The sequence below is a fragment of the Podarcis filfolensis genome (assembly GCF_964270895.1).
Source record: "Podarcis filfolensis genome assembly, chromosome: Z".
Lineage (NCBI taxonomy): Eukaryota > Metazoa > Chordata > Lepidosauria > Squamata > Lacertidae > Podarcis > Podarcis filfolensis.
Genome location: NC_139617.1, coordinates 43,145,786 through 43,158,746, shown reverse-complemented (window position 1 = coordinate 43,158,746; position 12,961 = coordinate 43,145,786). Strand labels below are relative to the sequence as shown.

Sequence of the window (12,961 nt, the reverse complement as noted above, 5' to 3'; positions counted from 1 at the left end):
GATAGTCTCCACTCCGAACATACTTTAGACCCTGTGTGTCCTCAGATCCTTTTTCACAGCCTAATGGGCATTTTTACAAATCTGGTGCCTGGCTGCATTATCCCTTTCTCGGTATGTGATTTCTCTCTCTGTGTGTGTGCCTCTCCCTTTCATCTTATCACCATACATATATACCTCCCCATAGCATTTTCTCCCGCTCCCCTTCAACATTGCAAAATTCAGATTGACAGTTTAAAAGTGCTATGCCTGGCTAGCCATCATATTTAAAGAACTGGAACGATTCCCCCAGCAGAGCAGAGCAGCTGTCCTGCTCAGCTTTCTGTGGTCAACCATGTGTTCTGCCTACATGTAGTTGATTGTGACCATCAGGTTGGCTTGAATAGGGATTCCAATCTCTCAGATTTCTGACATCTGCAAAAGGGAGAGGGACCAACCAAATTCTGACTAAAATTCCCATGAACTCCACTCCTTCCTTTGTGTCCCATGCTGGTTGTCCAACATTTCTCCCTGCTTACATTGTGTGAAAAGTTAGCAGTGAGTAACTAGGGTTAATAAAAAGTGTAGACCAGGGGTGGAGAACTGGAGGGCTGTGGGTCAAAGGAAGCCCTCCTTCTTTGTTTAGCCCTCCAAACTCTCCCCAGCCCGCAGCCTTCGCTGGCTCTGATTTGCACCCTCTGTGAGTGCTTTTTCCTGGAATGTTTTCCCAAACTCTGATGATGCCTATTGCTTGCCTGAATGGAGGACAGAGAGGGGTGTTGAGTGTATGTAGAAACCAGCCCACTGCACAAAGGTAAAGTTAAGTTTAATTGCTGTGCCCACTTTTGCTTCTGGCTCTACCCACCCCAGCACATGGCCCCTGGAAGGGAATGTGGCATTCTGCTCTACCCCTGGTGTAGTCAGTTCCCACTGTGGGTGTCTGGAAGGGAATAAGCTGCACAGGTTGTGTCCTTGCTGAGATGCTCAGAATGGAGTGTTGCTTTTGTCACAAGTAAAGGAACTTTGAGGGGTCAACTTGCCGTTAAGTAACCATCCAAATCCTACTTGGCTGCATCTGCTTTCAGAAAGAGCAGCTCCTGCTCCTCTTCAAAGGCACAACTGTCTGCCTTCCATCAGCAGGTGCCCTGACACTGGGCAGCTTGGACCATCTGCACTTTGTCAAAGCCAGCCCAGGATCCTTGCTTTGTTTGTTTGCTTGCTTGCTTGTTTTGCACCACTTAGCTAAGAATGGAGAAAGGGGAGAAGTGATTGCAGATAAGAAAGGAGGAGAGGGAGAGGGAGAAATCGAAAGCTTGTTCAGAGATTTACTTGGACTGCTTCTGATGAGGAGATCTTGGGTTTCTACAGTGTAAACCTCTCCAGATGCCACGTGGAGCCATGTGTTAGGCTTCTTTTTCCAGTAGGGCACAATGGTGTGCTTAGAACCACATGCACCTTGCAGAAGGATGTGTGTGCTCTCCTGCAGTACTTCAAACACTCTGAATTTGGGAGCATGTCTTCGGCGTTATTTATTTATTTATTATTTCCATATATGAATCACTTCCTAAAACAATTAAACATGAAAACAGCTTCAGATATAAGAACAATTTGAAATACAATGCAGATATAGACTGGAATTAAAACAGAACAAAAACCCTGCACTTAAAGTTTAGTTAAGAAAAAGATCTTCCAGATGCACAAAAAATCAATACAGATGACACTTGTTGATGTTTAATGGGAGGGAGTGCCACCACACCAAAGGCTGGTGGATCAACCTTCATGCATTAACCCAAAAGTAATTTTTTACATGTCAGGTGTGGGGGGGAAAGCACCCCTACAACACTATTTCCTTTGTGTCTTTAGTGTACATTGGAAACACCGCGTTTGGTGGCAGTGTACTACCACAAGACTTACAGGGCAATTCAGAACTGGTGGGGTGTGGCGAAGCATGGCCATTGCCACACTTGTTGATGTAGGCTGTGATGGAAGGCAGGGGGGGTGGTCCAGTTGTTCTGCCAGGTGCTGCAGTTGGGCCACAATTGAACCCTGTGCTTTCAGACATTTGCAGTGGGTCTGACTGTGTGCCCTGAGGCAGCTCAGTCCATTCCTGCCCCTGGACCAGGGAATGGGTGGGGGTGGAAGTTCATAGATCCCACCTGTGGACTTTTTGTTGGCCTGAATATTCAGTGGGCAGAACTGACCTCCCTACTGGCAGAATGGTGCTAGCTTTACTCTGTAGCTTGAGGGACACCTTCACCACATCCAATCACAGACCAACATGAAGGGTTGTTGGCTTGCAGCCTAAGCTATCTCTGTGAGTCTCCCTTGAGCCTTCCTGTAGTCTAGGGGTGAACACCCCATGACCCTTGGCCTGATTTCAGCATATTTTCGCCACCTGAGTACTGGTGAGCCATCCATACCACTGGCAAGAGTGATATGTGTCCCCATCTGAGCAGTCTACCAGGAAGAGAAAGGGGTGGGGTGGTAGGAAGAGTGAGATGAAAAGTGATTAGCTCGGCCCACTTAATTGGTGGGGCCTCAGGCAGAGAGAGATTAATCCCAAGGGAATGTGGTCCTTGGCAGGAGAAAGGTTATCTGTTCCTGCTTTAGTCTGACAACATCTTGCACCAGAATGTATGGAGGTTACCATAATTTCAGCCATTCCAGCATATTATGTTAACTTTACTTTTCATGGTTGAGGCCTTATAGTTTTCTTCTCTTCCAGGTTCACCCTCTATGCTGTGGACACCCGAGGAAGACACTCCGAGCTGAGCACAGTCACTCTGAGAACGGCTTGCCCATTGGTGGATGACAGCAAGGCAGAGGGTAAAAGCTCTTGACTTCAGAGCTGAGTTATGGTCATAATTGATCATAATCACACCTTCATAATTGCCCCCCCTCACACACACACAAGTTCTAAGCAACCTAGCACACTGCTCAGATATTTCCAGGGCAAGGTCTAGAGGTGTATGATCCACCATCCGTTATGAAGCTGCACAGGGTTGATTTTGGTCAAAGGTGAGGTGAAAGACCACCTGTGAAGCCTCTTCATGCTGCTCTGAGTCCAGTCAGGGGTGGATGGGTGTGGTGGGGTAGGGGAGGGCGAGGTGGGATATTGCCCTCACAATAATGTTGACATTTTCTCAATACATTTGTACCTATATGTAGGCTTCCCATGAAGTTCTAACTGGCCACTGTGAAGATAGTGTGATGGATTAGATGGGCCTTTGGCCTGATCCAGTAGTGTTTTCCTAATGTTCTTATATTCAGTATGTGCACAGCAGTTTAAGAATGATATTAACAAGCTGTAATGTATACAGAGGAGGGCAGCTAAGATGATCAAGGGTTTGGAAACCGAGTCTTACGAGGAACAGTTTAGCCTTGTTTCATGTTTAGCCTTGAAAAGAGGAGACTGGGGAGATAAGATAGCCATGTTCAAATATCTGAAGGCTTCCAGTTACAAGAAAAGAGTTTCTGACTATAATAAGAAAAGAGATTCTGACTATAAATAACTTTCTGATAGTAAGAACTATTTGGCAGCGTAACTGACTCCTTCAGAAGGTGATGGACTCCTCTTCCTTGGAGAGCCTTTTAAGCAGAGGCTGAGTGACCATTTGTCAGGGATTCTTTAGCTGTGATTTGGCATTTCAGGGATTTGGACTAGGAAACCCATGGGATCCCTTCAAACTCTACAATTCTATTATTCAGTTAATCTGGTAGATCCTTCCTCTGGAATTCTTGCTTGAGTGGACATCACCTTGTCTTTTCCCAACCCAGAGCTGCAATCTTTGATCCCCCAAAAGTAAAACAGTAGATTAGACCCCCCAACTAATCTGCAGTAGCAACTTTGGCCAGATTAGTGTCCCTCCCTTTTGCATGTGTTGTTTCCAACATCTGCTGACCAGTAGTTCGGCACAAGGCATATGCAGCTCATTAACATTGAAACTTGTGAGGGGGTTACCTGAGAACTGCATCCAACACTACATTTCCCCGTTTGAATTATATGTATGTGTTTGTGTGTGCATGTACATGTACATGTGTAGGGGTGCTGGCAGCATGGACAGGCCAGATGAAAATACAAGGCCAATATACCCTGGACACCTGCTTTATAATCCTCACACCTCCTCCTTGCACTTCAAAGAGGTGTGCCTTGTCCCTCCATGTGCTTGAAAACGCAAGTGAGGAACTAATATTAGACGGAGCCTTCAGATGCCTGCTGTAAATGAGAAACTTGCTTTGTTAGGATGGATGTGCACACACATAATGTCTTAACTACTGCTGAGCCAAAATGCCTCTCCCTTCCCTAGACCTTCTCCACCATATTCCCAGGGTGCAAAATGGTAGCGGTGGGGATTTTGATGACTGAGGGTGGGTGTTGAAAACAGTGACAAAGTGCTTGCCCAACTTTTCAGTGGTGTTACACGTGCTGCCTACTAGTATGGTGGGCACCATTTCTCTAGTGCTTCCTTCCTACCTAGAATGCACCAAAGCGAGAGCAGAAAGCAGCTCCCTATGTTTCTAAGAGATGACCTGGTCTCCACTGCTGGATTCCCATTCTGCCATGGCCATAGCTTAGTGGTAGGTAGGGTTGCTGCTCCATATACAGGAGGTCCCTGGGTACATTACTAGGTAGGGCTGGGAAAGACTTCTGTCTGAAACTCTGGATCTGTGTAGATCAAAGGTGGACAACCTCTGACCTTCTGGCCAGTGCTTTTTTTCTGGGGGGTACTCAAGTACTAGCAACTTTTTAGTTAAAAGTGTGGCATCTAATATCAAAAATTCATGGTAAGTACCAGCACCCTTTTTTCTTTTTTAAAAAAGCAAAAGCACTGCTTCCAGCACTGCTGGAGTTCGGCTCCCATAATCCATTACTATTGGTCATGCTGGGGCCACAAGCTCTTTATCCCACTGGCAACTGATGTAGACAATCCTAAACTAGATAGTTCAGTGATTTGACTAGGCTTGAGGGAACTTCCTTTATAGAGGAAGGTGGTGGAGGAGGTGAATATTGGACATAATTTCATGAAAACTTTTCCAGCTACAACCCATTCACCCTCTAAGCCTCCAGGTCCAAGCCAAAAATGTATCTAAAAGTAATTTTTGTTCCATTCCATTTGGGCCAAGATCTGCTTCCTTTGTGCTTAGATGATGATTGCCCCTTCCCACCCCTCTCCTACTTCCTTTCCAGAGGTAGCAGACAAGATCTACAACTTGTACAATGGCTACACCAGTGGGAAAGAGCAGCAGACAGCCTACAACACTCTGATGGAGGTCTCCACTTCCATGCTTTTCCGCATCCAGCATCACTATAACTCCCACTACGAGAAATTTGGGGACTTTGTCTGGCGCAGTGAGGATGAGCTTGGACCCAGGTAGTTATATCCAGCAAGCTTACATTTGTGACCCCTTCCTGAAATCTGGGAGCACAGTGTCGAACCAGCCCTGTACTGCCAAATTTTTTATGTTGCCTTAAAAGTTTTGGTTGCCCAGGGAGATGCTTTGGCCTGCAGCCTTGGTGGAGAGTCACACATTTCTGGCATCCACAGAATGTGCATGCCCCTCCATTCTGGCCTCAAACACCTCCTGACACTGTCCAAAAAAGCACTTGCCTCCTGCTTAGGAAAAATCCAATTTTCTTTTCTCCTTTCCCAAAGATCCCTGGCCATCTACAAAGCCTCCAAAAGAGGAGAAGGGCAAGCCAACTCTTTTTTGGGGGCGGGGCACTTCGTAATGAAGTTTTAATAGCATAAAGTTTGTATTCTCAGAGGGTCATTTATTTCCCTACCTTGAAGTGTTTATCAGAGGATCCACAGATCCACAGTAAATGCTGAGCCATAAAACTTAGTGGCGAGCAGGGAGGCTGTTGCATCTGCAGCATAAATACATCACACCAAAGACCTCCAGGGCCCATTTTCAGGAGGAGCCACAGATTGCTGCAAACAGCTGCTTGCAGAATGACCCAGTATTCAGTCAGCAGGAGACAGGAAAAGGCTGAGCTCATAGGTGGCCTTGGTTGCGATGCTATGAAGCTAGCCAGCTCTTCTCTGCACCTGCCTCAATCCCTATCTGGGGCCATCTTTTTTTCTCTCTTTTTAAGCCCTCCACCAGCACCACTGCAAGAATCTTACTGTTGCTCCTGACCCCCAATTTGTAGCAAACATTTGTTCCAGGAAAACAGCAAGAACATATCTGCACTGACCACATTGTGATCCAAGGGCAAGTGGCATGTAGGAGCATAAGGAGCTGCCTTTATGCAGTCACACCATTGGTCCATCTAGCTCGTTAGTATATGCACTGGCTGGCAACAATTCTCCAGGGATTCAGACAGGGAATGTCTCCCATCCCTACCTGGTGGTGCCAGGGATTGAACCTGGGGCTTTCTAGGTGCAAATCAGATACTGTAACAGCTGAGCTATGGTCTGCCCCTGAAACAATACAATAAGAGCAGCAGCAGTAGACAGGAGGTGAGAAGGTTCTCAAATCTGTGGTGCTTATCAAAAGCTTGCAACACCTATAAGGGGTCAGTTTGTGTGCTACTGAAATGAGCTGTTTGGCAGTTTATTGATCTTTGTTTTTAATTATTTTATGCTTTTATTGCATGGTCTAATCTCATTTTTATTCTAGCAAACTTCTTTGATACATTTTTATGATATAGTGGCATACAAGCATTTTTCATAAATAAATTAACCCTCATCAACCCAGCCAGCACAGCTGGTGGCCAGGGAAATTGGAGTCCCACAGCACTGAGGTAGGTAATACACTCAATTACTGGTGCAGATGAACAATAGGCTAGATGAACCCATGTTCTTGACTTTGCAAGGCAACTTCATATATTTTGACATCCATATACCTATGATAGGTTTCCACCCTCCCCAGACCTTGAACCTAAGATATCCTCAGATGAGGTAGGTTTCTGTGGCCTACAAGCAAGATAAAGTGCCTGCAAGTAGTCTGTGTATAGTAGGAGTGAGCTCTTCAAGCTTGTGGGGTTCTTCACTAGGTCCACAAAAGACTCAACTCTAAAATAAAACAATTCCATGCTAAGCAATTGGCTAAGAAACTGAACTGATCTCCAAACCCTTCAACAGAAAAATCCCTGTTGGTTACCCTAACCTTTTTTCTTTTCAGAAGTATAATGGAGGAGGAATTGGGGGTTGGGCCACTTTGTTGCTGCTACTGTTAAAAAAGAAGGGGCATTCGGAAACCTTGACAATCTGCTGCAAATCACCCAGAAATCCATCTAAATCACTCTCCTGGCCACCACATTCATTGTAAGGCATACCATGAAGTGCCCTCCCTTTCTTGATGCTGCCCTTTAATGACTTAATCAATTACCACTTGTGTAAGATTATTACTGTTTTCTGGAGTGGGTTTGGTGGGAGGCAGGTCAGCATTTGAGACAATTTCATCTCCAGGTTTATAAAAATCCACAACTTCCACAGGGAGAACTTGGAGAGGACCCAGCACATGATTTATGGCCCTGTCCTGGCTGCTTTTCTAATTGATTTCCTTGCCTTCTCCAGGAGGTACCTTGCTCTTGTCTTCCCTGTTTCCTTCTCCCTTCCTTCTCTTTCCTTTGTCTTCTTCTTCCTTAAAGGGGGGAGGGGTGGTGGCAGGAGAGGGGAGATGTCAGCCAAAGATAAGCCTAACCTTTACACATTACTTCATTAACCTTTTCACACAAGTGAGTCACACCAGGAGCTTGGCCTCAATATTCCCAATCTTCCAGCTTTTGCTGAAAGGGAGCTTGTCATAACGAATGTCTCTGAAGGCTCCATTTCCTCCTTCTTCTCTCCAACCCATTCTCCCTTCTAGATTTACTCTTGCATGGTGCCTGCTTTGTCCCATCCAGTCACGGCTGCTTCCTGTAAACAACACCCTTGAGGATCCTTGCAAGCAGTGGACCGTTCCAGGGGGCTGTGGGGGTGGGAGCAGACCATAACTCTCAACAGTCATGTGGTCATGATGGGGATTGCTCAGGTGGTAATAGTGGAAGGATGGGATCCTCAGCAAGGAGCAGGGGATGACTCTCAACCTGAGCTTTTTTTAAGTCCCAGAGTCATCTTTTGTAAAAGTATAATACTAAGCATCCATGTAAATAAGCAAAAGTTTTTCACAGCCAAGCTACATAACTGTTGACTGATGCATGTTTGCCTTCAACGTGCTGTCCACCTCTCACCCCCTGCCAGCTGCCCATTGGTGGGTGGTGCATAACCATTGGGCAGAGGGAGGCAACCACTCAGGTTGCAGTTGTTGAGGAGTGGCAGCAGTACTGCCTCCTTGATTCTTCTCCATTGGAGGGCAGATGTGGGTGTGCCAGGTGGCCAGTTCTGCACCCCCTAAACTAGCCTTCAGTAGCCTTCAGGTGTGCTTGCATGGGTGTGGTGCTGCTATCCTTTTGCCAGCAATTAAGTCACCTTCTGAACATGGAATGGGACATTATCTTGTCTTTTACTTCAGGCAGCAAAATGTCTCGATCCAACTCTGGCTGGTGCCCTCTAGGGCACTAGTAGGGCTACTAGTAGGGAAGAGGACAGGGAGACCAAGAGTAGGTGGAACAAGAGCCAATGACAGGCAGAGCATACTAATGCTAGTTTTGCCTCCATCCTCTTCCCTGCTGGGGAACATTGAGACTTGGGAAGAGGAAGCTGACTACCAGTGTGTGTTTGTGTGTGTGTTTTAAAAAAGTCAGGCAGCTGGGGGCTGGCTGAGGTTGGTGGGGCAGTGTCCCAGTCACCCATACAGAGCAGCATCCATTGCCATCACCCTTTGTTGTCTCCGTTTCATACAGTGTGTAAGGAATTCATTCTTGGAATGAAGGTCCAAGGGGCCATTCTCCGTGCCAGAGGCACCAGCTTGGGGGGCCAACGTCATGTGTGATGGTTGGATGCGCATGATGTCCTGACATCGCAATGTGATGTCAGGATGTCAGGAGGAGCCTGGGACGGAGCTGAACGTGCCAACCATGCAGCTTCAAGGGCCGCCGACTCCTCCACCTCCTTCTGGCACTGCCACTGGTGGGAGGCTGCTTCAACCTTCCTTCCGCTCTGTGGCAGAAGGAGCAGAAGGAGAAGGAGCTGGTCACTGAAGCCATGCTGCACTCAGCTGAATACTTTAGGACATTGGGGGGCCAGCCTAACTCCCCAAATATTGGGCCCCTCAAAGGGGCTCAGCCCCCAGAAGCTGGCACCTCTGTTCTGCACACATCAACAAATAGCCCAACTCCTTTTACAAAACATCTTAGCTGGCAACTCTGAGCTTCAAAACCCCGCAAAGCTCCCCATAATCAAATAATTCCCCTGTTTAGACTTGGATGACTGAGAGCTCTGCTCCCGACATGTCATTAGCTTGAATTTACATTCCTGCTGGGAAACCCCAAAGCTGAAACCCAGAGCTTTACTGTGGCACCAGAGGGAGAGGAGAATAATCAATAGTCTTGGAGCTTTCAAACCACTGTAGTAAACACTTCCATTTGATTTAGCAGCGTCTCCAGAGTGCTTTCTTCTGACCCTTGGCCTGTCACCTCTTTCAAGTTCACTGCACTTGACCGTTCCTCTTTGACTTTCTTCTCACCACAAAGTCAGCAACGCTTAGAGAGCAACTGCAATCAAGGAAATACAGGTCTACGAGGGGGGGCGGAACGCTAGCACCTGCTAATTTGGGGCAGCCTACTGATGCTGGCTTCACATCCTTGCACTTTTACAAGTGTGCTGGAGATGGGGGAGAAATCCGTTTCATTTCACATTCACAGGCAAACCTGTCTTAATTCACACTTTCTGAAGCAATATGCAAACCAAAATGCAGGCCAGCCTCTCAGAATTTTGCAGTGGATTTCCCCGACCAAGAAATGTGCATAGACTAGGTATGGAACAGAAATGCATATGGTAGGAACAATAACATACTAAACTGAATTATATTTGGGTTAGTTGTTTACAAAAATCTCAGGATGTTTGTGTCTCAGGAGAAATGTGCATTAAATGCTGATGAATTTCCAAGATGACACTATCTCTATCTAAAACTGATGTGGAAACGTAGACAGTCGAACTTAAGTTTGGGTGGGGGTAATAAGAAATCAAAATGGAGAGAGCCGAGGGTTGTGTGGACATTTTGGCCCTAAAACAAAGTTTCCCCAAACTCTGGAAGAAATGGAAGCATTTTGGCCCTGAATTGAGGAAGCGTTTGGGGAGCCCCAGCGTATCAACAGACGATGTCGGCCGCTAACTGCGGTTGCCCTGGCTGCTTCTCCCACACCTGGCGTCCTTCTCCTGTGTAGTCTCAGACTGTCCCGTTTTCCCTTCCAGAAAAGCTCACCTCATCCTGAGGAGGCTGGAGAAGGTCAGCAGCCACTGCTCAACCTTGCTCCGCAGCGCCTACATCCAGAGCCGCACGGACACCATGCCGTACCTGTTCTGCCGCAGCGAGGAGGTCAGGCCACCTGGCATGGTGTGGTACAACATCTTAAAGGACACCAAAATCACATGTGAGGAGAAAATGGTCTCCATGCTGCGCAATATGTATGGTGAGTCGAAGGGGCGATGAGAGGATGCAACGGACCAGGCAAGCGCACGACGAGAATCTCTACTGTGGTGGTGACTTGTGGCATCTTGGAAATTTGAAGCAAAAAAAGAGGAATGAAAAACCACATGGGACTTCATGGAAAGTTGCAAATTGAGAGATCAGCAAGACTTCTTTTTTTTGTTTGTTTCCTTTTTTCAACTATTATTATTATTGTTTTTAAAAAGGAAGTACATAATTTTGCTCAGTTTTTTTTAAAAGTGTCTCTCCTTTTTAATCTCTCTCCTCCCCTCTCTTCCTCCCTCCCTCCCTCTCTCTTTTGTCCTTACTAAATGCCTAGACTATGTGATCAAAAGTAAAGAGAAAGAGATGGAGAGGGAGGGGAGGGAAAATCAAAACAGTTGGGGAGGGGGACACAACAGTGATGGGTAGGATAATCCCTACTACCCTTCAGGATGGACTCATTTGCCCAGGAAGAACTATGTCCCAGAAAATGTGTTTAACAAGCAAGGAGCCAAACAAGAGGCACCATCCTGGAGGGAAGAGATGGAACAATTAACACGAGGCAGGCACAAAGGCTTTGCTAGAGACCCTTGGAAAGAGTGATGAATGCAAACACAAAATGCTCTTGAGTTTACAGAACTTGCTGTTCACGCAGCCATCTTTTAGCAGGGTCCTGACAGGTTGTTCTGTGCATTAAAACATTCATATTTACTTCCACCTTCTCTGCCTGCTTGACGTTTCTTCAATCAGCAGTGCATTCATTTGGTGTTTTTTTTTAAAAAAAGCTTTTTTAAAAAAAAAGTTCACACACTTCCTTATTGCTTGCTGCCTTTGTCGATCAAGAAGGTATAGGGTTGGGTTCCCTCCCCAGAATTTGTTCCTGGAATGAGGTGATAAGCGGTGTGTCTTTTTAGTATGAGGTAGACCTGAGATAATGGAAACTTTCAGAATCATGGGCAGGTAAGGAAGAAGCAAGCGATGGGGGATATAAAAAACCAAGTAATCCATGAAAGGGTTACAAAGACATGATTTCCCCAACTGTTTGTCTAAAAACATAAATTTGAATATATGTATAAAAGAATCTGCATTTTAAACCATGCATCTGTACACAAGATCATAGGACTTGCCTTCTTCCAGATCAGACCAGTGGTGCATCTAGCTAAGTATTGTCTGCACTGACTGGTCTCCTGGGTTTCAATTCAGTATTACCTGGAGATGCCAGGGTTTGAACCTGGAACCTTCAGTGTGCAAAGTAGGTACTCTACCACTGATCAATGGCCCTTACCCTGTGGTTGTATAATCAGTGATAATGCCCAAAGAAGAATTTTAAAAAAGTAGAACTTTAGAGTTGGAGAAGGCACCTTTATTTAATCTAAGCCAGAGGTCGGCAACCTAAGGCCCATGGGCTGGAAGCAGCCCATGAGGGTCGCTTAACCAGTCCATGAGCCGCCCCCGAACCCAGCCGCCTGCTTGCTGAGTCCCTGCATGCTGTGCTAAACTGGCACAGCACAGCACGGGGACTCTCTTCCGTGGCTCCAGAAATCGCTTCTGCGCATGCTCAGATGCTGAAAATCACTTCTGTGCAGGCACGATTTTCGGTGTCTGGGCATGCACAGAAGCGATTTCCGGTGCCGCAGACATGTGCAGACGTGATTTCCGGTGTTGCACTGCACCAGTCTGGCCCACGGAGGATCTCTGCGGGAGTGATCCGGCCCATGCCCGGTAAGCCTTGCCAACCCCTGAAACCACCTGCTCAGTGCAGGATTGTGCAGTTACAGCATCCCTGACAAATGGCATTTGCTTCTCCAGTGAAGTCTCTTACCGCCTACCACCTCCCAAAGCTGACTGTCTGACTGCATATTTATGACCCACACTTGCATTACACACACACACCCCATGCGCGCGCACACATCAAGGCAGCCTACAACATACAAGAATAAAAAAGACATCCATAAAATCATCAGTAATTGGTTCGTGTGTTTTTTAAAAAAAAAATCACATTTCAAAGGCCAGTCTAAACAATATGCATGCAGGTTCCACCATCCAAATGCTCATAATATGAACATTCACTTGTGCAAACACAAAGAATTGGTACCCAAATCTCACTATATACACTGCAAATCCAAACAGCCAGATCTGCATATAGTACTCTAGTACTGTAAACAAATAAGCAGCCTTAAACAAGCCTTACTTTTTGTTTTTTGCTGGTTTGATTTTCCTGGGTTTCACTTTTTTATCGTTTTGGGGTCCAGATTCCTTGGTTGGGAGCACATTAGAATTTTCCCCAATGGGAATTGTCAACTCCTTATGCAGACACCCACCTAACAAAACAGTTGTGGAGCTACAACATAGGTGTCATGCTTAGTAGCCAGAGGTGCCAGCTTGTGAGGGCAATTTGGGGGGTGGGGGCAACATCACACGTGTGGCGAAATGTGTGGCATTGTGTCCTGACATCCCATGTGTGACG

The 12,961-nt window shown here is 46.3% G+C and overlaps 1 protein-coding gene across 5 annotated transcripts in view; it reads left to right on the top strand.

Moving 5' to 3' along the window:
- The window catches only part of ASTN2 (astrotactin 2), a 656,937-nt gene extending 645,726 nt beyond the window's left edge, over nt 1–11,211 (top strand). For 4 of the 5 annotated variants that reach the window (XM_083597178.1, XM_083597180.1, XM_083597182.1 and 1 more), the window contains 3 exons: nt 2,702–2,802; nt 5,165–5,348; nt 10,278–11,211. In XM_083597178.1, coding sequence (XP_083453304.1) covers nt 2,702–2,802; nt 5,165–5,348; nt 10,278–10,515 — 523 coding nt within the window. In that variant the 3' untranslated portion in view covers nt 10,516–11,211. The remainder of the gene's footprint in view (nt 1–2,701; nt 2,803–5,164; nt 5,349–10,277) is intronic. The other variant, XM_083597179.1, reaches the window with a different exon arrangement.
- Nucleotides 11,212–12,961: the final 1,750 nt, after the last annotated feature.